This window comes from Piliocolobus tephrosceles, chromosome 19 (genome assembly GCF_002776525.5).
Source record: "Piliocolobus tephrosceles isolate RC106 chromosome 19, ASM277652v3, whole genome shotgun sequence".
Lineage (NCBI taxonomy): Eukaryota > Metazoa > Chordata > Mammalia > Primates > Cercopithecidae > Piliocolobus > Piliocolobus tephrosceles.
In genome coordinates this window covers 11869423-11897175 of record NC_045452.1, presented here as the reverse complement: position 1 = coordinate 11897175, position 27753 = coordinate 11869423, and the positions used below count along the sequence as shown (strand labels likewise).

Below are 27753 nucleotides of genomic sequence, written 5' to 3'. Positions count from 1 at the left end.
TGCCGCCTACTGGTTGTTAGCCTCCCTGAGCCCCAGTTTCCACGTCTGCAAAAAATAAGAGTAGCCAACATTGACGAGCACTTACTTATACCAAGCTCTTAAGCGCTTTGCACGGCTTACTTCCTTTAATCTTTGCAACAACCCAAAGTAAGCACAGGGTTACCGGGTATCGCGTGATACCCGGTAGGCCTCATTAAGAATTAGTTCTTATTTTCATCAAAGGTAGGGAAAATGAGTAACACTGGCTCCCTATTGAGGCCCCCAGCTTTCAGCCCTCGGCGCCTCTGTCTTGTAGAGCTGTATAGGACAGTCCCGTCAGCAGTTACCTCAAGCGGAACTGGGCTTGTAGGTTGGGGAGGGTAGTTCGTCGGAGAAAAGTTGGTGGGGAACTCCGCGGTCCCCAGCCCCTTGAAACACCGGCAATGCTGGAGTGGAATTATTAGACAGTCCCTAAAACCACGTGATCGCTGCTCCGCCGCCGCCCTCTCACTCTCGGCCCACCGCTAGCTCCGCAGGCGCTCGCTCCGACTCACACTTGGCTCGCACGGGCTACCCGGCACGTACTGAGCAGCTGGCGGGGCGGGGCCTCCGTCCTCATTGTGAAGACGGTCAGGAGCATCCTTAGTGCCCTGATCAAAGATGGCGGAAGACAACCCATCAACTGGACCAATCAAAAGGCAAGCTGGACGTGGCCCCTTGAGAAAGCTCACGCTAGAGAGCCGAAGAGAATTTCTGCGCATGCGTCCTACCTATTGGCGTGAAGCGGCTGCTGGGTCCCTGAGGCCGCCTAAGTTTGGGCGTCTTGAGCGAGAGGCAGCGAGGAGCCAAGCGGTGGGCATTGAATTTCACTCCCTGCACACTGAACGTTGTTTTATTCACTGGTTAAGTTTCCTAACAGCGTTGTAAACCCAGGCCGGGATGTCCTGAGCGGTCTGGCAGAGGCCCGTGCAGCCTCGGCCTCTTCCGGTGCGCGCTAGCCCGGCCTTTACCCCGAGCTCCCTCAGCTTCGCAAAATGAGCTTCCCAGGCGGGGCCGGGGCCTGGCTCTGAGGGAAAGGCGTTCCCGCCAGATCTGGGGCCGCCTTCCCATGTTCTGTGCAGCCCGGCACCTGTGGTTCTTTGGCGGGGCTCGTGGGATTGGGGTAAGGGCTGTGGTTTCGAGGCCGTCTGTGGCCGCCCCCAGCCCCTGGTCTGCGAGACTCTGGCCCCGCCTTTGGGCGGCCTCCTGCCTGGGGGGCCTCCAGGCCTGGCTATGCCGACCGGCATCTGAACTCCCTGCACGCGTGGTATGCGTCCACAGAGGTGGGACTGCTAAGACCTTGCTCAGGTCAGTCAGGAAGCGGGTTGTTGGGCACCCTCTCCGAGTGCTGCTCTCTTGATCCGACTTAGCATTTCTGTCTCGGGGTTGTTCACATGGAGGACTGCTTGGTGAGAGGCCGGTAGCACTGAAAAGGGCACTGGAAGATCTGCTTTTAGCATTCACTCCCACCCCTAACCTCCCTGGCCCTCCCTACAGCTGTGATCCCTGGGGGTCATTTCCCTTGTGCTTTGCATGGAGAACAGCGGGTGGGTACCCGAAGTCCCAGGAAGCTCTGAGTCACTGACAATCATTAGTAATCAAAGAGGCAGGCTGTGTGGCCCAGGAGTTGCTAAAGTCTCAAAGTGAGGGAGAGGCCAGCCTGTCTAGCCGTAAGTGGGAAGATCTGTGCTGACTCAGGCCACCTCCTGAGACCTGGGAAAAGCCAAAAGTCACCCAAGCCTCAGTGCTAAAAAGTTTGGAAGAGCTTCTGATCCCCACCGTAACTCTAGCAACCAGCTACCCTGCTACTTCTCATTGCGATCTCAACTTAGGTGTTCATTTAGGAGCAAGTTTCTCCCCGGCAGCTGACTTCCCTGAAGTGTTACGTCCCCATCTTTCCCCCTTTTCTAATTTTTTTCCCTGCTGCCACCCTGTGGTACCCCCCGCCCCTTAGCTTCGCTGTCCCTGGACAGGTGAAGTTGGCACACTTTACAGGACAGACAGATCCTATCACAATGGGCAGCCCCTGGGGACTCCTTAGATATTTGAGAGACAAGGAGACCCACTCCAGTCACTCTTCCTCTGCCTAACTGAAATGAAAGCTCCTGAGGTCTGTCCTCCAGCCCAGTTTCTTTAGGCTTTAGGGTTGTGCGAAAATGACTGCTACAAGGGGTAGAAATTGACAGGGAGACACTGAGGGGGCCAGGCCTGCTGCAGAAGGTGTTATTTTGGGGTGCCTGCCCCCAGCTGTTTCATCTTCTCTTCTGAGGCTTTGTCTGGAAGCAGGACCTCCACGGTGAAATTGACCTTCTTGGCATGAATGAAGCTGTAGGTGTTGTCAAATCGCAGGACATCTGAGGGGAGGCAGAAACCAGACAGACACTCAGGCAGTTCTGACAAAGGGCTTGGGGACAGCGATTTTTGTTGATGTTTATTGACTGAGCAAGGCAGTGTGGCAGGTCATGGGGATGAAGATAGCCTAGGCAATGATCCTTGACCTTCTGAATCTTAATTTAGCTGCGTTGACATGACATTCATGGAGAGAGAAAAATAGGCAGAACATGCCAAGTGCCAGATGAGTGACAGAGACCATCTCGTCTGTACCAGCTTGGAAGAAGAGGGCCTGGTAGACTGAAATCATGTGAAATGCTTTTTAGAGGAGTTAGAGCTTGAACTGGACTTTGAAAGGTGGGAGGAGAATTAGCAGCAGCAGTAGCAGTTGTAATAACAACAGTAATAGCTGTGTGTCGCAGCACTGGGTTGGTAATCTATATGTTATCTCACTCTTCCCCCCAACTCTGCGTTCAGCAGTAGTCCTGTTTTATATCTGATAAAAAGGAGGTGGTGTGACTCTTGTGCCACACACTGAGGAAATGACAGAACTGGAGTTTCTGTCGGTCCACATTGCTGCCTTTGTTCTGCCTGACTTGGACCCTGGAAAACCTGGCCCTGTTCAATTTTTGACAAAAGGTAAAATGTGCAAACTTTCTGAACCAGGAATTTATCCTGCAAAAAGATAAATGGACAAAGATGCTCGTTGCATCCTTATTTGTATTAATAAGAGACTGGGAAAACTCAAAAGTTCATCAAAGGAGAATTGCTTCAACAATTTTATATTGTAATCCATATGACAGAATACTGATTTTTTTTAAAAAGAGGTTAGCTCCATAGAAGTGACAGGAAACTGTCCACAATGTGTCCTGAGGTCAAAAAAGCAAGTTGCAGAACAGTATGTAAGCAGTTTGTAACATTTTTGTAAATACATACGTAAAAATGTTTTTGGCTTTACTGCTTGGTCTGTTTAGACTCCCAGATTCTCTGATGATACCACTTTGGTGCTTGTCCTAATGGAAAAGTTTCCTCAAATCCTGTGATGAGTTTGACGGTTTCAGAATTCCTTCATACATACAGTGAATGACAGACAATTCCTGTGAATATATGTGTGTTTATATGTCCTGTTTTCTGTGTATTTATTTAAGATAATCTGATTGTCATCCTCACGCAGTGGCCATACTAATCTCTGTATTGTTTCAATTTTGGTGTATGTGCTGACGAAGCGAGCACTGTATGCCCTGTTTATTATGGAAACGTAATGCTTCTAGATGGAAGATATTTGATAGGATAATAGACATTAGCAGTGGCTTCCTCTGGAAAGAGAAAATGGGCATGCACTTGGCAGAGAAAGCTTCCACACTTTGGCAGAGGAACAGGCTGCTTTTAATCTAACCCCGTTCCTTTGAGAAGTTGTTCCATTTCAGTCAAACACCCCTTCAGGAGAACTGAATGTGAAAACAAAAACACTAGCTCTGCTCCATCCCTACCCTGGTCTTCTCTCACTGTTCCCAGCAAGAAAAAAAAATACTCTGTATTTAATCCTAAGACTTAACCTTTTCCTGACCCTGGACAAAATGCGTAGTTTAGACAAAGGGTAGACACGCCACCCACTCTTTCCTCATGGTGTAAGGTGTTAGTCATCTATTTTTCCCCTGTACTAGAGGTCTTTCAGGGCCAATAGTCCCTCTGGCAAGAGTGAAGCTTCATCTCTGCCCTCGATGATAGAGCCTTAGCAACCAGAATCAACCATGCTGGAGGAGAGGTCCTTTGCATTGGTACTAGGTGGATAATGGCCCTGCCTAGCAAGATACTTGGCCTCAGAAACAAGAAAGGGGTTGATCAGAGAGCCACAGGCCCGAGGGAAGTGGAGTCACTGCAGCTCCAGAGTCTGCATGGTTCATTTTGACACTAATCATAGACTTACAGAGCCCCCAGACACCCTCCAGGATAAGGCTCCTTAACTTTAGTTGGGTAACTGATCCCCTTGAGAATCTGATGAAAGCACACAATTTGGCCGGGCTCACGCCTGCAATCCCAACACTTTGGGAGGCTGAGGTGGGTGGATCACCTGAGGTCGGGAGTTCAAGACCAGCCTAACCAACATGGAGAAACCCCATGTCTACTAAAAATACAAAATTAGCCAGGCATGGTGGCCCATGCCTGTAATCCCATCTACTTGGGAGGCTGAAGCAGGAGAATTGCTTGAGGCCGGGAGGCAGAGGTTACAGTGAGCCAAGATCGAGCCATTACACTCCAGCCTGGGCAACCAGAATAAAACTCTGTCTTGAAAAAAAAAAAAAATTTTAGATTTCCTGGAGCCCATCGTAGACCCTCTGGGGCCATGGTTCCCAGTGGGAAAGGTACAACCTTACCCTCTCATTTATGTATTGAAAAAATATATATTCTAAATTAGTTCCCTTTTATATCTCTTTTCTATTACCATAGGAGGTTATATTGATTTTTAAATTATGTGTGTAAGTAGGATGGGTTATATTATCAGGATATAATATTCAGAATTTCTGTATTTTGAATTTCACTTCAGAATAATAAAGGGGACATTTTAGACACTATTTGCTGTAAAGAGGAAGTGTTTGGTCTTTAGGATTTAGAACCACTGCTCTGGGGGACCCCAGATTAAAATCTGCTCTGGTCTACTCCTCCCTTTTTGTTGTGTCTACTCCTCTCTTGTTGTTGTTGTTGTTGTTGTTGTTGTTGTTGTTGTTGTTGTTGTTTTGAAACAGTCTCTCTGTCACCCAGATTGGAGTGCAGTGGTGCAGTCTTGGCTCACTGCAGCCTCCGCCTCCCGAATTCAAGCAATTCTTACGCCAAATAACTGGGATCACCAGCATGTCCGCCACACTCAGCTTATTTTTGTATTTTTTAGTAGAGATGGGGTTTTGCCATGTTGGCCAGACTGGTCTCGAACTCTTGGCCTCGATCCACCTGCCTTGACCTCCTAAAATGCTGGCATTACAGGCATGAGCCACCACGCCCGGCCATCACTTCTGTCATTTTAAGGAGAAGGAAAACCAAACCTAATAGAGACACTTACTGAAAACACTGGGAGAGTTATTGGCAAAGCTGGACTCAGAAACCAGGCCTCCTGGTGCCTGGCTGGGCTGTTTTCACCACAGCACTGCTGACCCTTTCTACAGTGTTTCCAGTCTTCTGACCACATTGTGCACTTCTAGTGGACGAAGTCCAGATCTTTCTTTGGGAATCTTTTTATTCCTAGTTGAGTATTCTATACTCAGTAGGCCCTTGGTAAATATTAGGTGAGAAAACAAAAGTGAAATCAATTCAAAATTTGGTTTCTCCTCCTCGGTAATTTAGTGCACTGGGATAAGGACCAGAGAAGCCTGGGGAAGGTTAATGTGCTCTTGCCATTGGAGGCTGGCACAGTTTTAATTTCTCCACTGGATGACTGTTCTGCTTTCCACGGGTCTCCTGGTTCTCCAAGGGCATTGCCCTCCTGCAGATGAACTTGCAAGCTAATACTGGGTTCTCTCTGGGCTCACATCTAACCTTAGCTGTCCACCGGGTAACAGCCGATTCCCACTTCATTGTCTTTATACCTGGGAAGGGGGAACAGATCCTGTGGCCTGCCTCTGCTCCCCTTGGGAATGGGCAAGGAGCAGATCCAACAAGGCCCTGCAGGCAGGTAAAAAGTTCTGGTTGGGAATAAATCCAGAAAGAGCTAAAATAAATTTGGGGGTTTGCAAGCCCAACCTGATTATGTTAAAAGTTTCATGTTCCCTTCTTGGGCAGTGTCCTTCAGATACTAAAGAGAAGACACAGGGGTAATGGGCAGATGCTGGAAAATGGTTTGGGGCTCTCCTACTGGCTCTGTGACCTTGTGTCAGTTACTTCCCTGGTCTGGGATTCCACACTCTCTGTCACATCCAGGACAGTCAATGGCCAAGAGGTTCTGGATCAGGACTCTAGGATTCTCTGTGTCTTCTGTCTTGATGTCTACGCAAACTACTTTATGGGAGAGATAACATCACTTCTCTATGTCCCAGCTTCCCCATCCATTAAAAAAAGAATTCAAGACTGGGCATGGTGGCTCATGCTGGTAATCTCAGCACTTTGGGAGCCCAGGAGTTCGAAACCAGCCTGGGCAACACAGTGATACCTAATCTCTACTAAAAACAAAGAAACAGACAAAAAAATTCAAGCTTATATGTATTAAGTGCTTTCTCCTCTGTGGGTGGCATTGTCTGGTCTGGTGCTAAACCTTGTTCTTGCTGAAGCACACAATATACGCCTTCTTTCCCAGGACCCGGCTGCTCACTAATAAGAATAGTCCCCGTCCCCTGGGAGCTATATGGTACCACAGAGCATCTGTGAGGAGGGGGCGGTGGAGATGAAGGATGCCTGGGATGTGAGAAAGGAGGCAAAATCTCAGGTTGGGTGACAGTGTGGACAAGCAGAGCAGCTGAGACATCTGTGAGGCTAGTTCAGATCTCCTGGTAGTGCTGGTACTGCCATAGAAATGGGGCACAGGGCTTCTCCCATCTCCCGGCATTGTCTCCAGGATGGCCCTTCTCCCACAGGCCTCGTCCTAACAATAATAGTGGTGACTACAGTGCATTGAGTGCTTGCTCTATGCCAGGCATTATGCTAAGTGCCTCACAGAACTTATCACATTGAATCATCAGGTATCCCTGTGAGATACCCCCAGTGTAGCAGTCAGGAAACCGAAGCTTAGGTTTTGTTACTTGCCTAAGGCCATGGAGCTAGCCTTTAGTCAAGTCTAGCTCAGCTCTGATGATAAAGTCTTTGCTCTCATTGATTTTCCATTGGCTCTGACAAAAAGAAACTGGAGATTTGATTGTGGGTGTTGAGGGGGGTGTAGGTATGGTTTTTCTGCTTATAAATGTAATGTTAATACATAGTCATCATAAAATATATTTGCAGAAATACTGTAAAAATGAAAGCCCTCCATAAACATCCTATCACCCTAGAGATAACCACTGTTAGAGTTAGAATAAATTTCCCCAGAATTATTTTGTGTGTACACACTTCCTTAACCAAAGTGAGTACATACCATACATGCTGTGTTTCATGCTTATTTGTTTAATATGTCTCAGATACTTTACATGTCAGTTTATTCTCTTTAACATTGTACGGATGGATTTTAATTTACTTAACAGACCTTATTATGGTCATATTGTTTACTGCCAGTTTCCCACGCTACTGGGAATATCCTTGTTCCTATATCTTTGTGTATTTGTGTATTTCTGTAGGATAAATTTTCGCAAGTAGAATTGCTGAGTCAAGGGGAATTTTAATGGTATTACAAAGTTAAGAGAGATTAAGCACCTTTTCTGATGTCTGTTTCTCATTCCTGTATTCTTGTGTAAATTGCCTGCTCATTGTCTGTGTCTGTTCTTTGGTCAGCCGGGAGAGGAGTGAAACTCAGGGGTGAAGGCTGGACTTTTGAGCAGTCTGCTTACCTTGTGATCCCATGCCCACCCAGCCAGTTCTGCCTCTGTGACCTCTGGGAAGGAACATCCCCAAGAAATATCTGGCCAGTCACAGACCCAGTTAGACCTGGACCAGAAAGCAGACATGTTGAACCCCTGTGATCACCTAGGACTGTGACTCACCCATAACTGAGAGTATGAGATCAAAGTCCCACCCTGCTGTTTACCAGCTGGGTCACCATAAACAAGTCTCCAAGCCTAGATTTCTTCATCTAGCAAGGAGAGGGTTGAACTGATGGCATTCCACTTCTAGTTCTAACACTCTGAGAGCCAAAAATCCATGGAGGAAGAAGAACCTCACAGGCAGAAAGCCGGACATGGGGCTTCAAGGCATTGCCAAGTAAGAGATACTTACAGATGCCAGGATCACTGCAGGTGAGGGTCCCATCTTCAGGGACCAGGTGGGAGTTGTACCTCTGGTTGGGCAGCACCTCTGTCATCTCTCCTGCCCGCTGCCTCTCCCCCATCTTGGTCTTCAGGAAAATCCCAAAACCAACATCCGCTCCATCTGACATAAACTGCCACCTGCAGGGGACATCACCAGTTTATAACATAATTCTGTCTGTGTGTGCCCTCTCTGGGGTCCTGGCACCAGGGCTTGTCCTATCCCAGCCCACCTATCAGGACCTATAGATGAAAGCTCGGGTCTCCTGGAAGGGCCCAGGCCCCTACCTGAGGACACAGCCAGGGAAGAGGATCTCATACTCCACTTGGTGGGAGGAGCCACGGGAAATCTGCACGCTGTGTTCATACTGCTGTTTCACCTGGTCTCTCACATAATACTTCTTGGGGATGTCACCCCCATAGTTGATCTAGAAGCATGGCATGGAGTGAACTGGAATATGCATTTGAGCCAGGCATCCCTGTTCACCTCCAGCCTCTGGCGGCTCATACCTTGGATTTGCACTTGGGGTTTCCATCAGGGTCAGTCATGGTGCCCCCGTACTCCACAGGCACCTGGTCAGGGCTGATATGTTTCAGTAAAACCTCCTTCCAATTTGCTGGCAGGAGAGGGAAGGAAGGATAGAGATGTATCTCAACACTAGGTAAGATTTCACCATAACCCTAGTGATGTACACTGAAGAGGCAGAAAAAAACCATTCATCGCACCCCCAACACCCCGCCTCAAATTCCTGCATTAGGAGCACACAGTGCATGCATAGTACTGCAGGGGGTTCAGTAGGAGCCAGAGGATGGCTCTGCCCCAGGCCAGAAATCGAGATCCTGGTTCCTGTCCTCATTGTGTCTGAACAGCTAAGTGACCTTATTCTTGCCCTGCCTGGTTATGGTGGAAGTGAAATGAACTAAGTACTTGAGAAGGCTTTTTTTTTTTTTTTTTTTTGAGACAGAGCCTCTCCTGTTTCCTTAGGCTGGAATGCAGTAGCGCAATCCTGGCTCACTGCAACCTCTGCAACCTCCGCCTCCCGGGTTCAAGTGATTCTTCTGCCTCAGCTTCCTGAGTAGCTGGGACTACAGGCACCTGCCACCACACCCGGCTAATTTTTTCTATCTTTAGTAGAAACGGGGTTTCACCATGTTGGCCAGGCTGGTCTCAAACCGCTGACCTCAGATGATCCACCCACAAGGGCCTCCCAAAGTACTGGAATTACAGGCATGAGCCACTGCGCCTGGCCGAGAGGGCTTTTTAAACCATAAAGTGCCTTATACATGTAAGAGTATGTTATTACCCCAGGGAGGTGATATATGGAAGTACAGCAGAGGGGGATCAAAGAAAGGGGAGAAGGACATTCCATGCAGAGGGAACAGCACATGTGGCGGGCAGGAAGGCCTGAATGCACATACCCTGTCCTGATTAGACTGAACATTGTGAGGGCAGATCTGTGTGTCTTTCCCCCACCTTCCCCTACAGCTAAGTCGTGACTTAATAAATAAATGCATTTCTGTAGAGTCACCCCTTAAATGGATTCCTTGGCTTGACCCCAGCCACCATTTCGCTTCTGCTCCTATTATTTTCAGCTGTTGAGCCACCAGTAATTTGGCTTTTTTTTTTTTTTTTAAATACCCAAGCTCTTTCCTGTCTAGGAGAGTTTGACTCTAGCACAGCCAGTGCTGAGAAGCACTTCTCCACCAATCCAAATTCATAAATACAAGCCAGGTACAATATTTTGATACTAAAACCTGCCCATGCCTACTATATAGAGCATATAGAGGCAGCAGCTCCAGGCCCTGGGGTACAAGCCAGTGTCATGCTGGCTGGAAACCCACAGAAACTGTCCAGAGTCTGCCAGCCCTCAGATTTTTAGGGAACAAAGAGTATGCAACTCCTGAGAACACGGTGTCTGTGGTCTTGAGGTGATTTAATCTGCACTGCTAAGCTCCAGTGACCAGCCCGAGTGAATTTCCCCCCTCTGTTGAAGATCCTGTACCTTCCCAGCCTGAGGCAGGTTTGGTTGAAAGAGTTTTAGGTGTGGGTAGGGGAACAGACTGAACCTCCTACACAGCTCTGCTGCCAGGAAACCAAACCGTCTCATGCCCATGGTGGGTGGCAGCAGCAGAAAAAACAAAAATCATAAAAACCTCTTGCTCAGCTTTTATAGTTCTTCCCCGAGTCCAGCTGGAGAGTTGGGATAAGGCCAGGAGGATTCTTCCCATCTTACGGAGAGAATAACTGAGGCAACAAAAAGCAGAGAGCTGGCTGGGTGCAGTGGCTCATGCCTGTAATTCCAGTGCTTTGGGAGGCCAAGGCAGGAGGATTGCTTTATCCCAGGAGTTCAAGATCAACCTGGGCAACATAGTGAGATCCCATCTCTACCAAAAATAAAAATTTAGGTGGGTGTGCTGGCTATAGTCCCAGCTGCTCAGGAGACTGAGATGGGACGATCATTTGAGCCCAGGAAGTTGAGGCTGCAGTGAGCCGTGATCACACCTCTGCACTCCAGCCTGAGTAACAGAGCAAGACTCCCTCAAAAAGAAAGAATGCTTTTGTGGGGACCTAAATTAAAAAAAAAAAAAAAAAAAAAAAAAAAAAAAAAAACAGAGCTTGAGCTTGTTGCTGCCAGAGCTAAGTCTGGAACCCAGAAGTCCTACACTTCCCTGATGAGTTCACTTCACTCCCCGGGCCTCACTAGCACACATTTGGAAAATCTCCACTTCTGATGTGTCACCAAAAGATGAACATTGTGAAGCCTTCCGTATCCCTCTTACCTACCCTCCAAGTTCAATGCCATAGGTGGCATTCACCCTTTCATGAGCCTGTCCCAATATACCTTTTTGTTTTGTTTTTGAAATGGAGTCTCACTGTGTTTCCCAGGCTGGTCTCAAACCCTTGTGCTCAAAATAGTCCTCCTGCCTCAGCCTCCCGAGTAGCTGGGATTACAGGTGTGAGCCACCATACCTGGATGCCCAATCTACCTCTCTAGCCTTTTCTCCCTCCACTCCACTTCAGCAGAACTGAACTGCCTGTCCCTGGCTGGCTTGATGCCCATGTGTCCTCTTTGCTGGGTTTTGGGTCACACTTTGCCTTGTGTCCTGATGTTAACCCTGCTTCCCTGCATATCCATTCCCTGTTGACTTGCTTCTCTGCCAACCTCATTAATCACTTCTTCTCAGTCTTCCTGGTGGGTTCCTCTTTCTCTGCCTGCTCTTGAGCTTAGATATTCCTCAGGGTTCCACCTCTGTTCCTCCGTAGGCACTCTTATGTACTGACAAGGTTTTAGCTGCTGTTATTTGATAACTCCCAAATCTCCAGACCGGAGTGTTCTCCTAAGCTTCAAACTCAGGTATTCCCAACATTTTTATATCTCAAGACTCCTCAGGCTCAACTTCAAGCTTTTTTGTTTTCCCCAGTTGAACTAATCATCACCATCTCTCGGTCACCTCTGCCAGACACTAGGAGCTCATTCTAGATTTCTTTCTCCCTTACTTCTTACATCTAGTCAGTTGAGTTCTGCTGTTTTACTTCCTGAATAAGTAGTTTTTTTTTTTTTTTTTTTTTTTTGAGACAGGGTTTCGCTCTGTTGCCCAGGTTGGAGTGCAGTGGCACCAAACACTTACAAAGTGTTTGGGATTATGGGCCTAAGCCACTGTGCCCGGCCCTAAATAATTATTATTTTATTTTATTTTTTTAATTCAGTCTCACTCTGTCACCCAGGCTGGAGTGCAGTGGCATGATCTCCGCTCAATGCAAGCTCCATCTCCCAGGTTCATGCCATTCTCCTGCCTCAGCCTCCCAAGTAGCTGGGACTACAGGCGCCCGCCACCACGCCTGGCTATTTTTTTTTTTGTATTTTTAGTAGAGACGGGGTTTCACCACGTTAGCCAGGATGGTCTCGATCTCCTGACCTCATGATCTGCCCACCTCAGCCTCCCAAAGTGCTGGGATTACAGGCATGAGCCACTGCGCCCGGCCCCGGCCCTAAATAATTCTTAAATCCATCCTCTCCTCTATATCCCTATTGCCACTGCCCCGATTTAGGCTTGCAATACCTCTTGCATAGACTGTGGCAACAGTGTGCAAAGTGGCACCCTTTGCAATCTTGCTAGTACAGTGTCTCAGTTTAAAATCTGTAGTACTCCCCTGCTGAAAACTCCTCTGATTCCCAGTGGCCTGTAGAGTCATGTCCCACTTCTCAACCTAGTGCCCTGGATTCTCTGGGGCCTGACTCCTGGTTCCCTCTCCAGCCTCAGACCTTGCCGCACCCTGCCTTACATTCTAGAACAGCTGCCTCTGCCATACTATGTAAGGTCTTTGTTCAGTGCTCTTCTTTCTGCCAAGCAGCTTCCTGCCTTGCTCCATCTAGCAGACTCTTACTATTCCATAGCATGCAGCTTAGGTAGGCATCACCCCCTGCCTAGCTCAGGTGGAGTGAGTGCTCCTGCTGAGTGCTCCCATGCACTTTGTGGTTTCCCCTTCCATACATTTACCATAGCATGCTGACAGATTTGTCTGTGTCTGCCTTCCCAGAGAGGCCAAAAGACCTTCAAGGGACCCTTTTTTTTTTTGAGAGGGAGTCTCTGTTGCCTAGGCTGGAGTGCAGTGACGCAATCTCAGCTCATTGCAACCCTCCACCTCCTGGGTTCAAGCGATTCTCCTGCCTCAGCCTCCCAAGTAGCTGGGATTACAGGTGCCCACCACGACGCCTGGCTAATTTTTCTATTTTTAGCAGAGACGGGCTTTCACCATGTTGGCCAGGCTGGTCTCGAACGCCTGAGCTCAAGCGATCTGCCTGCCTCGGCCTCCCAAAGTGCTGGGATTACAGGCATGAGTCACCATGCCCGGCCAGGACTCTGTCTTATTCATCTTTGTAGTCTTGGTACTAGCTCGGGACTGGCACATACTATGTGCTTGTCAAATGAAGCTGCTCCTAGTTTTCCACAACTGAAAGCAACCTTGCTCCTGCAACCTCTGTGGCACCCTCTCTGTGACTATTCTACTGTCTTTTCTAGTTTATATCATAGCTTTCTCTCTCTAGGCCTTTTTTTAAAAAACAGGGTCTTGCTCTGTTGCCCAGGCTGGAGTGCAGTGGCACAATCATAGCTCACTGCAACCTTGAACTCCTGGGCTCAAGGGATCCTCCTGCCTAAGCCTCCAAATAGCTAAGACTACAAGTGCACGCCACTATGCCCAGCTATTTTTTATCTTTTAGTAAAGACAGGGTCTCGCTTTGTTGCCCAGGCTGGTCTTGAGCTCCTGACCTCAAGTGATCCTTTCACCTCAGCCTCCCAGTGTTGGGATTACAGGCACGAGCCACTGCACGCAGCCTCTCTTTCTAAGGTCTTCTGTCTCCTGTTATACTGTAAGTTCCTTGAGGGCAAGAACTGGAGTTTCATTCATCTTTGAATGTACAATAATGGGCCCAGTGCTTGCTGCTAGAGTGTCTGAGAGAAAGAGTTCTTAGGAAAACAGACGAAGGCACTAGCTCTGCCCCAGCTTGCTCCTGGGTCCTACTGCTCCCAAACTAGCAGGGGGAGCTTTCGCCATGGTGGCTACGGCCACACCCCTAAAGCTGGACCCGATTTAGGCTACAGACCATCCTTTGGAGTTGAGAACAGTCTGGACCACTTACCTCCCAGGACCATGATCTTCTTACGAGTGTCCTCACTCAGGAAGGGTTTGATGAGGTTATAGGCCACAGGAAACAGTTTGGGGGCTGGAACAGAGACCAGATAATGTGAGGCCGGGAGCAGTGCCCAGTCTGTCCCTGGCAGCATCCTCTGCAGCACCTCTTACCCTCCCAGCAGCCCATGCTGGGCCACATGTTCCCTAGGGCTGTGGAGCCCACGTAGGCAGCCCAGGGTGTGCAGCTCAGCATGGGCATCTTTGAGGTCCAGCCTTCCCATCTGTAGAGTGGATATAATCAAATGGTTTCTTCCTATCTCATCAGGCTGGGTGGCTCAAAGGAGGTCATGAATACCGAAAGCTCTGTGAGCTGTAAAGTAGTCTGCATATGTGAAGGGCAGTCTTCTTTTTATTTTATTTTTTTGAGACAGTCTTGCTCTGTCACCTAGGCTGGAGTACAGTGTCACAATCTTAGCTCACTGCAGCCTTGAACTCCTGGGCCCAAGCAATGCCCTTGTCTCAGCCTCAGTGAGCTCTCGGCTCACTGCATCCTCTAGCTCCTAGGTTCAAGTGATTTTTGTGCTCCAGCCACCTGAGTAGCTGGGACTACAGGTGTGGGCCACCACACCTGGGTAATTTTCATATTTTTAGTAGAGATGGGGTTTTGCTATGTTGGCCAGGCTGATCTTGAACTCCTGACCTCAAGTGATCTGCCCACCTCAGACTCCCAAAGTGCTGGGATTACAGGAGTGAGCCACTGTGCCCAGCCCTATTTTTATTTTTCTGAGACGGAGACTTGCTCTGTCCCCCAGGCTGGAGTGCAGTGGCACAATCATAGCTCACTGCAGGCTTAAACTCCTGGGATCAAGCAATGCTCTTGCCTCAGCTTTGAGAAACTGGAACTACAGGCATGCACCACCATACCCAGCTCATTTCCTTAACTGTTTTATAGAGATGAGGTCTTGCTGTGTTACCCAGGCTGGTCTCAAACTCCTGAGCTCAAGAGAGCCTCCCATCCCAGCCTCCCAAAGTGCTAGGGTTACAGGCGTGAGCCAGCACACTAGCAGGGGCAGCAGTCTTCTGAACATGTCCTTAGACTCCTCTTTTGGCTCACTGTTGGGCCCTCCATCTGCCCCAGTCATATTTTTGACCCCTCTTTTCCATCTGGCTTTATCACAAGAAATTCCCAACTTACCTTTAACAACAAAAAGACGCTTCAGTGTTTCGGGATAATTTTCCTCAAACATGCAGAGAAACTGTGGAAACAATCACTCTTGATTCCAGCAGGCTCAGAATCTGCCCCCATCGCCTCACCCATCCCACAGGACAGCCTAGCAGAGGGGCCCACTAGTCCTCCCCTTACCTCTGCCCCCTTCCTCCCCACCCCTGCCCCTCACCTCTCCATAGGCCTCCACAGCAGGCTTCCAGAGATGCTTGAGGCCAAGCCCCTCACAGTCATAAATTATGGTGATGGTCTCCACCTTCTTCCCCAACTGCAGGGAACAGAGAGCAGGAAGTCTTGTCAGGCTGTCCTACTTCAGAAGCCCACTCCAGTCCTGGGCAAATGATTGCACTGTGCACCCATAGAGCAACCAGAGCTAGTTAGGGCCGGACCTAGAGTTTTCCAAATTGAGATAATCACCCCAGGCCAGAATTGTGGCCTAGGCGAGTCATTCTTCCTGCTTAGGTCTCCGTGTTCTTATCCAGTATATGACTGGGTGGATCTGGATGACATCTGAGATGGCTTTGGTTCTGCAGTTTGGCCTGATGGCCTCCCCCTTCCTGAGTCACTATGTGCTCTGTGCACGGTACCTGTAGAGCCACTTAAATGCCCGAGCACAGATGCTCTGTGCACCCTGAACCCTCAGGTGCATCCACGTCTAATGCCTCCTGCATCTCCCGCTCCGCAGGGTCTCTGTGCACAGTAGGCTCTCTGTGAACATTTGCAGATGAATGTGGGAATGTTCCCAGACTTTATGGCATCATTTCACTGGATCTTTACAACTGCTGAGAGGAGGGCAGGAGGGAAGTGGCAGCTCCTGCTTGTTCTTCAGCCTTTTTCTCAGTAAAGGGAATCAACTATCCTTATCTTTTTTGACGCAGGGTTCTAGCCCTGTTGCCCAGGCTGGAGTGCAGTGGTGCGATCACGGCTCACTGCAGCCTTGACCTCCCAAGTTCAAGTGATCATCCTACCTCAGCCTCCCTAGTAGCTGGTATGTGCCACTATGCATAGCTAATTTTTTACTTTTTTTGTAGAGACAGGCTCTTGCCATGTTATCCAGGCTGGTCTTGAACTCATGGGCTCAATCTGCTCACCTCAACCTCCCAAAGTGCTGGGATTACAGGCATGAGCCACCACACCCAGCCATCCTTATCTTTTTTGAATACAGAATTAGAGAAGCAAGAATCTGAGATCATCTGCACCAGTGATACTCAAATACTTGCTCAAGGATGGGTTGGTCCACAATAAGATTTCACTGGGTCCCCAGATAAATAAGAAAAATGACAAAAACATAGTGAGTTTTTTATGAAGCTAAATTTATTCAATGTAAAGGACTGTTTTTTTTTGTTTTTTTTTTTTTTTTTTTTGAGATGGAGTCTCACTCTGTCACCCAGGCTAGAGTGCAGTGGCATGATCTTGGCTCACTGCAACCTCCTAAAAGACTCCTTTTTAATCTGAGATTATTGCCATTCTTATAGTTTTTGGGTGTTAATGATGGCAACAATAGATGATCATTGTTTTAAAGTCCTTACATGGCAAAATAGACATTTGGGAATATTCTCAAACTTGGAAATGTCACTGGTCTAGGAAATCCCAAAGCCTGGCCCTCAGCCGGGTCCAGTGGCTCACACCTGTAATCCCAGCACTTTGGGAGTCCGAGGTGGGTGGATCACTTGAAGTCAGGAGTTCAAGACCAGCCTGGCCAACATGACGAAACCCCCATCTCTACTAAAATAGTTTTAAAAACTAAAAAAAAAAAAAGAAAAAAAAAAAACCTCTGGGCCTTGGCCCTGAAGCTGTGTTTATATTCCTGCGTGACATCCCAGCTTCTGCTGGAATGCCTGTGCTGTGGTCAACTCACCTTCGTGGTCTGGCGGGCACACTCCTGCAGAAGCAGCTCACACTCCCGCATCTTGGTCCTGAGCAGGTCCTGTTTGGAGGCTGAGAACAGCAGACCCTTGGCATCCAGAGGTCCAATTATGTCGTACCAGACTGGGCAGCCATCCATGTCATAGCCACACATACCCCCTGACAGATACTGTTGGATCACCTGGGCAAAGACACAGAGGAGCCGCCTGGTCAGCAGGCATCCATACCTTGCCTGGACCACAGGGCCTTACTCCAGGTTCATCAGTATCTTTCTCTATATCCCTCCCCTGGGTACCAACAGATGCCCATTCTGGAGACCATCAGGGCTCAGTGGGCATTGTCAGACCTTTCCTCTAAGGAGCCAAATCCAGTGGACCCAGGACCCAGGTTGTGGGTCTGAAAGGCCTAGCATAGGGATGAGGTGGGATAATTTGTGCTCACCTCTGGAGGCTGCCAGCTAATGATGTTGTCAATGTCCTTTTGCTTTCGGAACTCCACGTGCTACAAAGACACAATGGGGAAATTTTTAAAAGGAGGGATGGACAGCTGGGCATGGTGGTTCACACCTGTAATCCTAGCACTTTGGGAGGTCACGGTGGATGGATCACTTGAGGCCAGGAGTTCGAGACCAGCCTGGCCAACATGGCAAAATCCCGTCCCTACTAAAAATAGAAAAATTAGCCAGCCGTGGTGGCACAAGCCTGTAATCCCAGCTACTCAGGTGGCTGAGGCATGAAATGTCTTGAACCCAGGAGGCGGAGGCTGCAGTGAGTCGATATGCCACTGCTGCACTCCAGCCTGGGTGACAGAGCGAGACTCTGTCTCCAAAAAGAAAAAAAGAAAAGAAAAGAGAAAGCAGGGATGGTGGGGGAGGTTTAATAGGCACGTAGCAATAAGCGACAGCGTGAATGGACCAGCAGATCGTAAGTGGTCACCAGAAGGCATTAGGCAGGAATGGAAAAGAAGGCCCTGCCTGTGTTAGAGGTCCTAGCAGAACAGATTACCATTCTTGGCTGGCCCAGAGCTATGAAAGCCTGTGTTGCCAGGGAAGGGAATGCAGTTTGTCCCAGAGGGATAAAGCAGCAGTGGTCAGCTGATACTCAAAGCCAAAAGCTGTGATCGGGATGGGAGGTGCAGCAAAAGAAGTCCACGCAAGGAGTGATTCTGATGGGGAGGAACTGAGGCAACAGTGGGATTCAGAGTCAAACGTGTCTCACCTTCCGGAGCATGGCCTCTGACTTCTGCAGGTCGAAGCTTCTCGCTGTAACAGGGAAACAGTTCTGGTCAGGGTTAGGTTAGCAGGACTGGGTGTCCAAGGATGGGGAGATTCCCATATTCCCATCACAGGGCCAGTTCCTCCCCGTCATCTCTCCAGCTAACCCTCAGACCATCCTACAAGCAGAAGCTAACGTGAGAGCCTTTACTGAGAGCTTCTGGGGCACCAGAGGCCCCAGGTTTGCGAGGAGAGCAGGTCAAATTCAGGGCAGCTGGGGGCAGCCATTGTAACTTCAGGGTCAAAAGAGTTTTACTCCAGTGTTAAAATCAACTTAAAGGTCTTCCCTTCTCTCAGTGAAAATGAACCCTGGATCCTCTTATCATTTGGCCTTCCCCCTTACACAGACAAACTTTATCTCTTCCACAGTCTCACATCCAATCCTGAGACCTTGACACCACGGTTCAAAGATGAACATACCAGCCTGGGCAATACAGTGAGACCTCGTCTCTCCAAAAAAAAAAAAAATTAGCCACAGGTAGTGGCATGTGCCTGTAGTCCCAGCTACTTGGGAGGCTGAGGTGGGAGGATTGCTGGAGCCTGGGAGGTGGAGGTTGCAGTGAGCTGAGAACTCACCACTATACTCCAGCCTGGGTGACAGAGCGAGATCCTGTCCCAAGAAAAACAAAAACCAAAGATGAATATAGCTGCCCCTGTAATCTATGGCAGAGCTGGCAGAATAGCCCAGTGGGATAGAGGGGTTGATGAGCCTCCACCCAACCTTGTCCTGTCCTCAAAGGGCCCACACATTCCCTAAAGCCACACAAAGGGTCTGCCTCCCGGGGCTCCTGACAAGTTTCAGAATTCAGTTTCACCTGGGTCACCTCTTTATGCATGATGCCCCAAAAGTTGTCCTGCTCCAGCTTGAACACAAAGACCTCACTGACCCCCAAGGCCGCTTACTCCCAGGTAATCATAGCTGCAATTTGCACTCAGCTGTCATGATACTGAGCTGAGATTCATTTCAGATATACTCAGAGATTAGGATCGCCTCCTTAGCCACATGACAACACTTCCAAGACTGGAAAATTCTGTGCTGTCACCCTGCATCTCCCCTACCATCATGCTGCCCATCCTTGGAGCCTTTACCAAGCCCCACAGCGTGGTCTCAAGTCCATGCAAATAACTTCCCTTTGAATGTTTTCCAGTTTTCCAGGGCCGCCTCAGAGTGTGCTCTTAAGAGCCACACAGAGCCCCAGGTGTTGTCTAAGAACTTTCTTTTTCTTTTTATTTTTTTTTGAGACAGAGTTTCACTCTTGTCTCCCAGGCTGGAGTGCAATGGTGTGATCTCAGCTCACTGCAACCTCTGCCTCCCAGGTTCAAACGATTCTCCTGCCTCAGCCTCCTGAGTAGCTGGGATTACAGGCACGTGCCACCACATCTGGCTGATTTTTGTATTTTTAGTAGAGATGGGGTTTCACCACGTTGGCCAGGCTGGTCTCAAACTCTTGACCTCAGGTGATTCACCCGCCTGGGCCTCCCAGAGTGCTGGGATTGCATGAGCCACTGTGCCCGGCCTAAGAACTTTCTTGGCAACAGGCACACCCTTAACTCAGGTGGAGCTTATGGGCACTGAACCCCCCCCACCCCCACCCAAATCCTTTTCACCTGTGCCACTGCTAAGCCTCCATTGCATATGTGGAGAAGAGAGACCTTAGATCCTTCCCTATCAAATTTCCTCTTGTTACAGTCAACTTCAGTCCATCCTTTAAACAGTTTTGAGATCCAGATTCTGATCAGTTTTGCCATCTGACCTATGAACTGTCCCTCCCAGTTGTATGTCCTCTGTGGATTTGGCATCTAGATCTGCTGACAGCCCTGGAACCTGGGCCAGACAGGCTGCCCTCTGGACTGTCACTGGTCCCTTAACCATCGCTCCCTGGGAGTGCCGAGCACATTCCCTGACTCTGCTGTTATGAAAATCAGTCCCTTCTCCCGGGCCCATAGGCTCCCTCAAGATCAAATGATCAACGCCACACCCGTCACAGGTGCCAGACGCATCCTGGCAGAACTGAATCCCATCCTTCTTCGTGTGCTGCCACGATAGCATGGGACAGCTTTTAGAGGAATATCTTCTGGGTTTGCTTCCCAGCTCTTCATTTTTCTGCTTGACCTTGGACAAGATCCTGTACACCTCTGACCAAATCATCTGATAAGCTAGAAACACTTGGAAGATGCAAGGCACTGTCCTCTCAAGATGGGGGAGTTGGACCATGAAAATGAGAATCTTCCATAGGAAGGACACTGCTACTGTGAGAAGAACGCTTATCTTCCTAGGGAATAGGAGTGGTGGCGAACTGTGAGCCCCTTATCTTGGGGAGGCTCTCCAGTTAACCCTTATCTGCCAAGGCCCAACATCCAGCATCTTCTGTGAGGGCTCGCCCAGAGTTGCTACCTGCTCCTGGCAGTACCACACCTGGGGCCTCCCCATGCCTGATTGAGGCTTCTCCAGGCTCCTGCTGACCTGGTCAGGGGCAACTCAAAGCATGACTTGGGGCACTGCAAGAACCCAGCTCAGGAACAGCCGTCTGGGTGGTGGTGGTTCATTCATTCCCTAGACCTGTAAAATGCAGAGACTCAGACTCCCTCCCAGGGCCTCCACCACATCCTTGTTTTATCCTGCTGTCTGATCCTTCTTGCTGGGGTGCCCAGAGCTCAGCCTCAGTCAGGGGGAAGCAGAGGAGACTTGCGGACCTGCTCTCCGTGCCTGGAAGCCAGCAGAAAACTGAAGCCCTCAGTGGAGAAAGGGAGGAAGAGCAGCCCCAAGCCCACACCTAGGTTAGGGACAGACATTCTGCTGGTGTGTGGCTTTTTTGAAAGGTCTCTGTCAGATTGAAGGAGAGAAAGAGAAAAGGCTGTTTTCTTTGAGACGAATCTTGCTCTGTCGCCCAGGTTGGAATGCAGTTGTGCGATTATAGCTCACTATAGTCTCAAACTACTGGATTAAGCGACTTCCCACCTCAGCTTCCTGAGTAGCTGGGACTACAGGTGCACACCACCACACCCAGCTAATTTTTCTTTTTCTTTTTTAAGTAGAGGCAAGGTCTTGCTCTATTGCCCAGGCTAGTCTTGAATTCCTGAGCTTAGGTGATCCTCCCACCTTGGCCTCCCAAAGTGCTGGGATTACAGGCATGAGCCACCATGCCAGGCCTTGGTTTTTTGTTGTTATTTTTTGGGTTTTTTTTTTTTTTTTTTAAGGACAAAACAAGCAAACAAACAAAAAAACCAATTGAGATTCATATTAGGTTCTGACCAGGCCTGAGCTCCTGCCTGGGAAATGTGAGGCACAAATGAAATGCAGAGGAGACACTTCCTCTGTTGTAAGAGGCTGAGCTTGGCTTTAAGGAGCAGGGGTGGCTTCCTGGAAAGGATACTGGCCTGGAGGCTGGAGCCCTAGGTTTCTGCCCTGATTCTGCTTCACATTAACTGTGTAACTTCAGGTAAGTCCCTTCCCCAATCTGAGCCTGTTTTCTCATCTGGCAAATGAGAATGACAACACTCTTTGAATGACCGCCACTGTGAGGGGGTAGGTTGTGCCTGAAGTATGAGGCTCCCCAGGAATCGACAGACCAGCTGCCAGGACCCCTCGCTGGCCCCTGCCTCAGTAAGAGAGCTGTTATTGTTGTTCAGTGGCTCTCAGAAACCATGTTTCTCCCCGGAACAGCAGCTCCCTAGTCTGCTGGATCGTTTTGCAACTGGCCCTTTAAGAAGGCTACTATCTCCCCACTCTATCCACCCACCTGCTTCTAGCTGCAGCCCTTCAGCAAATGCTGGGCCAAAATTTCCTCCAGCCTGGACTGATTCCATTGCCGCCCCCACACTGCCCCTCCACCCTCTCTGGGCGGTAGACTGGGGTAGGGGGATGGGATGGAAGCTTTTTTGGGGAAAGAGGCAAGTGACACTTCCAGAGGCTCCTGGATGCATCTGCCCTCAGATGTTTACAGGCAACCTCTCAGGAGCATGCCAGCTCTATGAAATTTCTGGGAAGAAAAGGAAAATACATTTCTTCACCTGCCCCCAGACTCCTAGGGTGTGCATGTGCATGTCTTTATGTGTCCATAAAGAAATAATAGGGCCAGTCACAGTGGTGTGTACCTGTAATCCAAGCTACTCAGGAGGCTGAGTGGGAGGATCACTTGAGCCCATGAGTTTGAGGCCAGCAAGACCCTGTTTCAAAAATAAAAATAGGCCAAGGCGGGCGTATCATGAGGTCAGGAATTCGAGACCAGGCTGACCAACATGGTGAAACCCTGTCTCTATTAAAGATACAAAAAAAAATTAGCTGGGCATGGTGGCATGTGCCTGTAATCCCAGCTACTTGGGAGACTGAGGCAGGAGAATCGCTGGAACCTGAGAGGCAGAGGTTACAGTAAGTTGAGATCGCACCATTGCAGTCCAGCCTGGGTGGCAGAATGAGACTCCGTTTCAAAAAAAATAAAAAATAATAAAAAAATAAAAATAACGGCCAAGTGCGGTGGCTCACGCCTGTAATCCTAGCACTTTGGGAGGCTGAGGTGGGCAGATCACCTGAGGTCAGAAATTCGAGACCAGTCTGGCCAACATGGTGAAACCCTGTCTCTACTAAAAATACAAAAATTAGCCAGTGTGGTGGTGGGAGCCTATAATCCCAGCTACTCAGGAGGCTGAGGCAGGAGATTCACTTGAACCTGGGAGATGGAGGTGGCAGTGAGCCGAGATTGCACCATTGCACTCCAGCCTGGGCAACAGAGCAAGACTCCATCTTTAAATAAATAAATAAATAAATAAATAAATAAATAAATAAATAAATCACTTGAGACCAGGAGTTCAAGGCAGCAGTGACCTATGATCATGCCCATTGCCTGGGCAGCAGAGTGAGACCCTGTCTCAAAAAATAATAATAATTAAAATTAAAATAATAGGGCATAATTTGTACTTTAATATTTTAGGAGATGATTCTACACCACAACTTAAGCTCTGCTAGAACATAGTGGAATTTTCTGATTGGACGTAGTGGCTCACACCTGTGATGCAAGCACTTTGGGAGGCCGAGGCAGGCGAATCACTTGAGGCCAGGATTTTGAGACCAGCCTGGCCAACGTGAAACCCAAGTCTCTACTTCAAAAAAAAGTGAGACAGAGTCTCACTCTGTCACCCGGGCTGGAGTGCAGTGATGCAACCTTGGCTCACTGCAACCTCCACCTCTGCTAATTTTTTTTTTTTTTTTTTTTTTTTTGAGACAAAATCTTGCTGTGTCTCCCAGGCTGGAGTGCAGTGGCGCGATCTCGGCTCACTGCAAGCTCTGCCTTCCGGGTTCACGCCATTCTTCTGCCTCAGCCTCCGGAGTAGCTGAGACTACAGGCGCCCGCCACTATGCCTGGCTAATTTTTGTATATTTAGTACAGACAGGGTTTCACCATGTTAGCCAGGATGGTCTCGATCTCCTGACCTTGTGATCGGCCTGCCTCGGCCTCCCAAAGTGCTGGGATTACAGGCGTGATCCACCGTGCCCAGCCCACCTCCACTAATTTTTTTGTATTTTTAGTAGAGACGGGGTTTCACCATATTGGCTAGGCTGGTCTCAAACTCCTGACCTCGTGATCCGCCCACCTCGGCCTCTGAAAGTGCTGGGATTACAGGCATGAGCCACTGTGCCCAGCCTACTTTTTAAGATGGAGTCTTGCTCTGTCACCCAGGCTGGAGTGCAGTGGCATAATCTCAGCTCACTGCAACCTCCACCTCCCGGGTTCAAGCGACCCTCCCTTCTCAGCCTCCTGAGTAGCTGGGATTACAGATGCCTGCCACCATGCCCAGCTAATTTTTGTATTTTTCAGTGGTGATAAGAGTTTCACCATGTCGGCCAGGCTGGTCTCAAAGTCCTGGCCTCAAGTGATCTGCCTGCCTAGCCTCCTAGACTGCTGGGATTACAGGCGTGAGCCACTGTACCTGGCCATAGTGAAATTTTGTTTATTATTTTTATGTCTGTTAATGAAATTTCTATATAGAGGGGGGAAAAAAGTGTCAGAAGAATCAGGGAGGGTGGCACATGACCTGAATCACAGGAGAGGAGAGGAGGGGAAAGAATGGAAACATCTCAGGGATTGGGGAACCGGGCTGAATTTGACCCTCATGCCGGTAGAAATGTGTGCATTTCAGCACCACGTGCAGAGCTCTGTCATGCCACGTCTGGCAGCAGGCAGGTTTTGTCCTGCTCTTCCAGAAGAGGATCCTAGGGAACTGTTTACTCTGAACCAGGCACCACAGCCAGGCCAGGGAAGAGTTGGAACCAGGACCTGGGCTCTAGAGCCTGGTGGTGGTTTGAGGAGACTCTTGTCACCCTAGGTCAGGCTGTGCCCCTCAGGTTCCCTATGCACTCTGTCCCTCCCTCAAGTTGCCTAAACTGTGGTCTGTAGGGATCTGCCATCACACCAGGGCATAGCAGGGGCCAGGACTCTGGTTCTACACTCGGCTCCGCCTCCGACCACCCACATGGCTGGGGCCTTTCTCACTTTTTCTTCAGCCCATTTCCCCAACTCCCTCACAGAGCAGATTTCTCGAGTAGATGGAAAAGGCTGTGGGCCAAGGGTCATCCGACCTGGACTCTACCCTTTTCTCTGCTTGCAACTCGCTCACTGTGTGGCTTGGAGCAAGTCACTTCACCTCTCTGAGCCTCAGTGTCTTTATCCACTAGGAGGGTTGAGCTTATATCATTGTCAAGGGCCCTGTGGCGCTAAAGGTTGGACACTCCAGATGCCCCAATTGCCAGGGGTTTTCAGAGGGTTTTCAGAGGGTGCCATTCTGTTGCCCAGAACAAGCCCCTGCCCCAGCCTCCCGCAGCCCCTCTTCCCTCACCTCGGAGCCAACGCAGGAGAAAATAGTCATCTGGATTTGGCAGGGCCGGCAGCACATCCTGGACATTCTCCCGAAACTGTAGGGAGAGGCATCGGGGTGAGTGGTAGGGCCCACCCTGACTGCCCTCTGCCCAGGACTCTCCACTGAGGTCTTTGCTGCACCCCTCTTTAACATGGTTCAACTCTGCAGACACTACCTGGGCACTCATCCTGCCTGGAGTACTCTCTTGTCAGGGGGTGCCAGGTAGCAGGGCAGGAGGTGGGAAAGGAGTGAGACACTGCCCCTGTCCCACAACAAGGGCTCCCACACACCAGTCTGGGGGCAGGCAGATGTGTTTCCAGCTAATCGTGATAGTAGGCACTCTGGCATGGACTACAGTAAAGACTGTCAGTTTACCAAGCATTCCGTCACTCAGCGCTGATCCTGGCACCGTAGCTTATATACTCCTCACTCACAACCTGTAGAAGTATTGTCCCCATTCTACAGATGAAGGAATTAAAGCTCAGAGAGGCCAAGTAACATGCTCAAGGTCAAACAGCTAGTCATTAGCAGAGCTGGGATGCAAACCCAGGTCTGTCTGAGTCCAGAGCACATGCTCTTTCCACCATGGTCTTCTGCCCCATGGAATGGTGAGGAGTTTGCTGGGGAGCAGAGGGAAGAAAGAGGTGGTCTCACATGGCTTCCTATAAAACTTGGCATTTGTGCTGGGCTTGACGGACTTCAAAGGCATCGGGGAGGGAGGCGGGCAACTCAGGTGGAGGGAACGGTTCCAGTAGGGGAAGCCAGGAAATGGGAAAATGCAGGCAGTGCCAAACAAAGGAGATGGACACTGACCTCAAGGGACAGCCACATCTACCTCCAACCTCTCATTCCCTGGTAGGTGAGCGGGCCCCCATATGCCCTCCCTGAGCCTCCTGCTCCTAGCCATTCACCTTTCCCTGGCCACTGACCTACAGGGCAGTCCTAGAAGAGACTAACAAGGACTGGCCACCTCTGCCCCTTGCCTAGGTCGGCCAGGGACTCAGACCACCCCACCCCACAAAGCAGCTCCCAGTGCTCCAGGGAAACTGCTCCTCCAGACTGCAGGCATGAAGCTACCCCTCTCTAAGGACCCTAACCAGCCCCTGGTCTCCAGTTTAATCACCACCTAATCCCTTCTCTGTCTGACCTCTCCTGCGAGTCAGCAGTAAAATCTGAAGCCTCCCTGTCCAGACTTCCTGGGATGGGGGAGGCCCAGCCTGGGACAAAGCCTTCATGGAGCTGGTGCCTCCCCACTGCTGTCAGTGGCAGGAGACATCTGCCCCCCGCCCCACCTTTCCCAGCCATGGAAAATTCCCCAGCTGTGGAGCCTCCAAATCTTGGGGCCAGACCCAATCAGCTCTTGCCCAGAGAACAGCCGACCTGCTCACTCCCCAGGGGTGACAGAGAAGAGATTTAGTTGGTGAAGAGGAAGGTCCAGCCCTCAAACTGTTGCCCCCTCCTTGTCACAGGTGCCAAGGCAAAGCCAGGCTCATCTTCTTGCCTTCTGAGGAGCATAAACCTTAAGTCCTGAGCCAGGCAGGGGTCTGGGATGCAAGACGGGACGGCTGGTCTCAGTTCAAACTAACCCCAACCCAGTGCGTCATGGGGGGAGCCTGGAATTCACACATGGAGGTGTTCCCTTCAACATCATCTGGTCCAACCTCCTCATTCCATGGCATCAAGGAGCAAAGAGAAGGGCAGGGTTTTGCCCAAGGTCGCACAGCGGCTTGGTGCCGGGGGCAGGAGCCATCCAAGTCTCCCAAGGAGCTATCCAGAGCCCTTTCCATCGTGCCACTGCCCCTGCAAAAAGAAAGCCTCCCGGAAATGGGAGAAAACTTGGGCCGCTGCCCCTGCCCCTGCCCCAGGGCCCGGCTGCCAATCCCAAGGATGAATGTTGCCTTTGTGCTTTCAGCGGCCTCCGGGGACTCACAAGCAACCACTTCTTCCCAGGTGGCACCGCCACGGCTGCTTGGAGCTTGGGCGGGGGGTGGCCAAACTTCCTGGGACCTTGAGGGTGGCAGAGGGAGGAAGGAGCCATCCGCGGGCGCGGGCCAGGCTGGGGCAGCCGCCTCTGCTCCCGCCGCCGCCCGCCACGGACCCTCGGCCCCCACCAGCTCCGTCCCTTCTCGCTGCCGCAGGAGGGCGAGGGCCACAGCCCGGGGCGGGAGCCCGGGCCAGGGCTAGGGCTCACCTTGGCCAATGCCTCCTTCTGCTTGGGGCTCAGATCCCCGACTCTGCCGCTCATCGTGGCTCAACCGCGGGGATGGGGTTTGGGGGCGGGAGGCGGCGAGTGCGGCAGCTGATGGAGCACAGACTCGTCCTCGCCGCCACCCGGAGTAAAGTCCCAGCCTTTTGCCCGGGCCGCGGAGCTGGCAGCCAAGCCCCGCCTCTTAAAGGGTCCCGAGGGGCGGGGTAGGGAGCGCTGCACTGGGGCGCGGGAGGCTCTGACATGGGCTGCCTCCGCCCTCCTGAAGTCAGAAACCCAGGCAGGAGGCGAGCAAGTGCGCCCACCGGGACTGAGGCCAGTGGGTATCAGAAGGGCAGGGAGTCTCAGTTTTAGTTCCAAATTTACTCTTAGCTCATAGGGTGACCTTGGGCGAGACACCTGAGCTCTCTGGGCCTCTGAACAAGGAGGGATTGAAAGGTGCTATCTAATGAGCTCTTCTAACCAGGCTCC

The 27753-nt window shown here is 50.2% G+C and overlaps 1 protein-coding gene and 1 non-coding gene across 5 annotated transcripts; both read right to left on the bottom strand.

Annotated features, from left to right (window-relative positions):
• Nucleotides 1–853: 853 nt before the first annotated feature.
• Nucleotides 854–27580, bottom strand: SEC14L2 (SEC14 like lipid binding 2). Of its 4 annotated transcripts, none has more exons than XM_023190674.2 (12): nt 27268–27580; nt 25056–25131; nt 18169–18212; nt 17393–17452; nt 16944–17132; nt 15258–15353; nt 15056–15116; nt 13868–13951; nt 8736–8842; nt 8514–8653; nt 8197–8366; nt 854–2372 (listed from the first exon to the last, which is right to left on the bottom strand). In XM_023190674.2, the coding sequence occupies exons 1-12, from the start codon at nt 27319–27321 to the stop codon at nt 2242–2244; spliced, it is 1212 nt and encodes a 403-aa protein (XP_023046442.1). In that variant the 5' UTR covers nt 27322–27580; the 3' UTR covers nt 854–2241. The 4 variants fall into 4 exon arrangements, with proteins under 4 accessions (XP_023046442.1, XP_023046443.1, XP_031790444.1 ...); XM_031934584.1 differs by having other exon boundaries at nt 2312–3386; XM_023190675.2 differs by lacking the exon at nt 25056–25131 and having other exon boundaries at nt 27268–27497.
• LOC111525397 lies at nt 3479–3582 on the bottom strand. Its single transcript, XR_002726080.1, has one exon. It is a non-coding gene; the product is annotated as a U6 spliceosomal RNA (small nuclear RNA).
• Nucleotides 27581–27753: the final 173 nt, after the last annotated feature.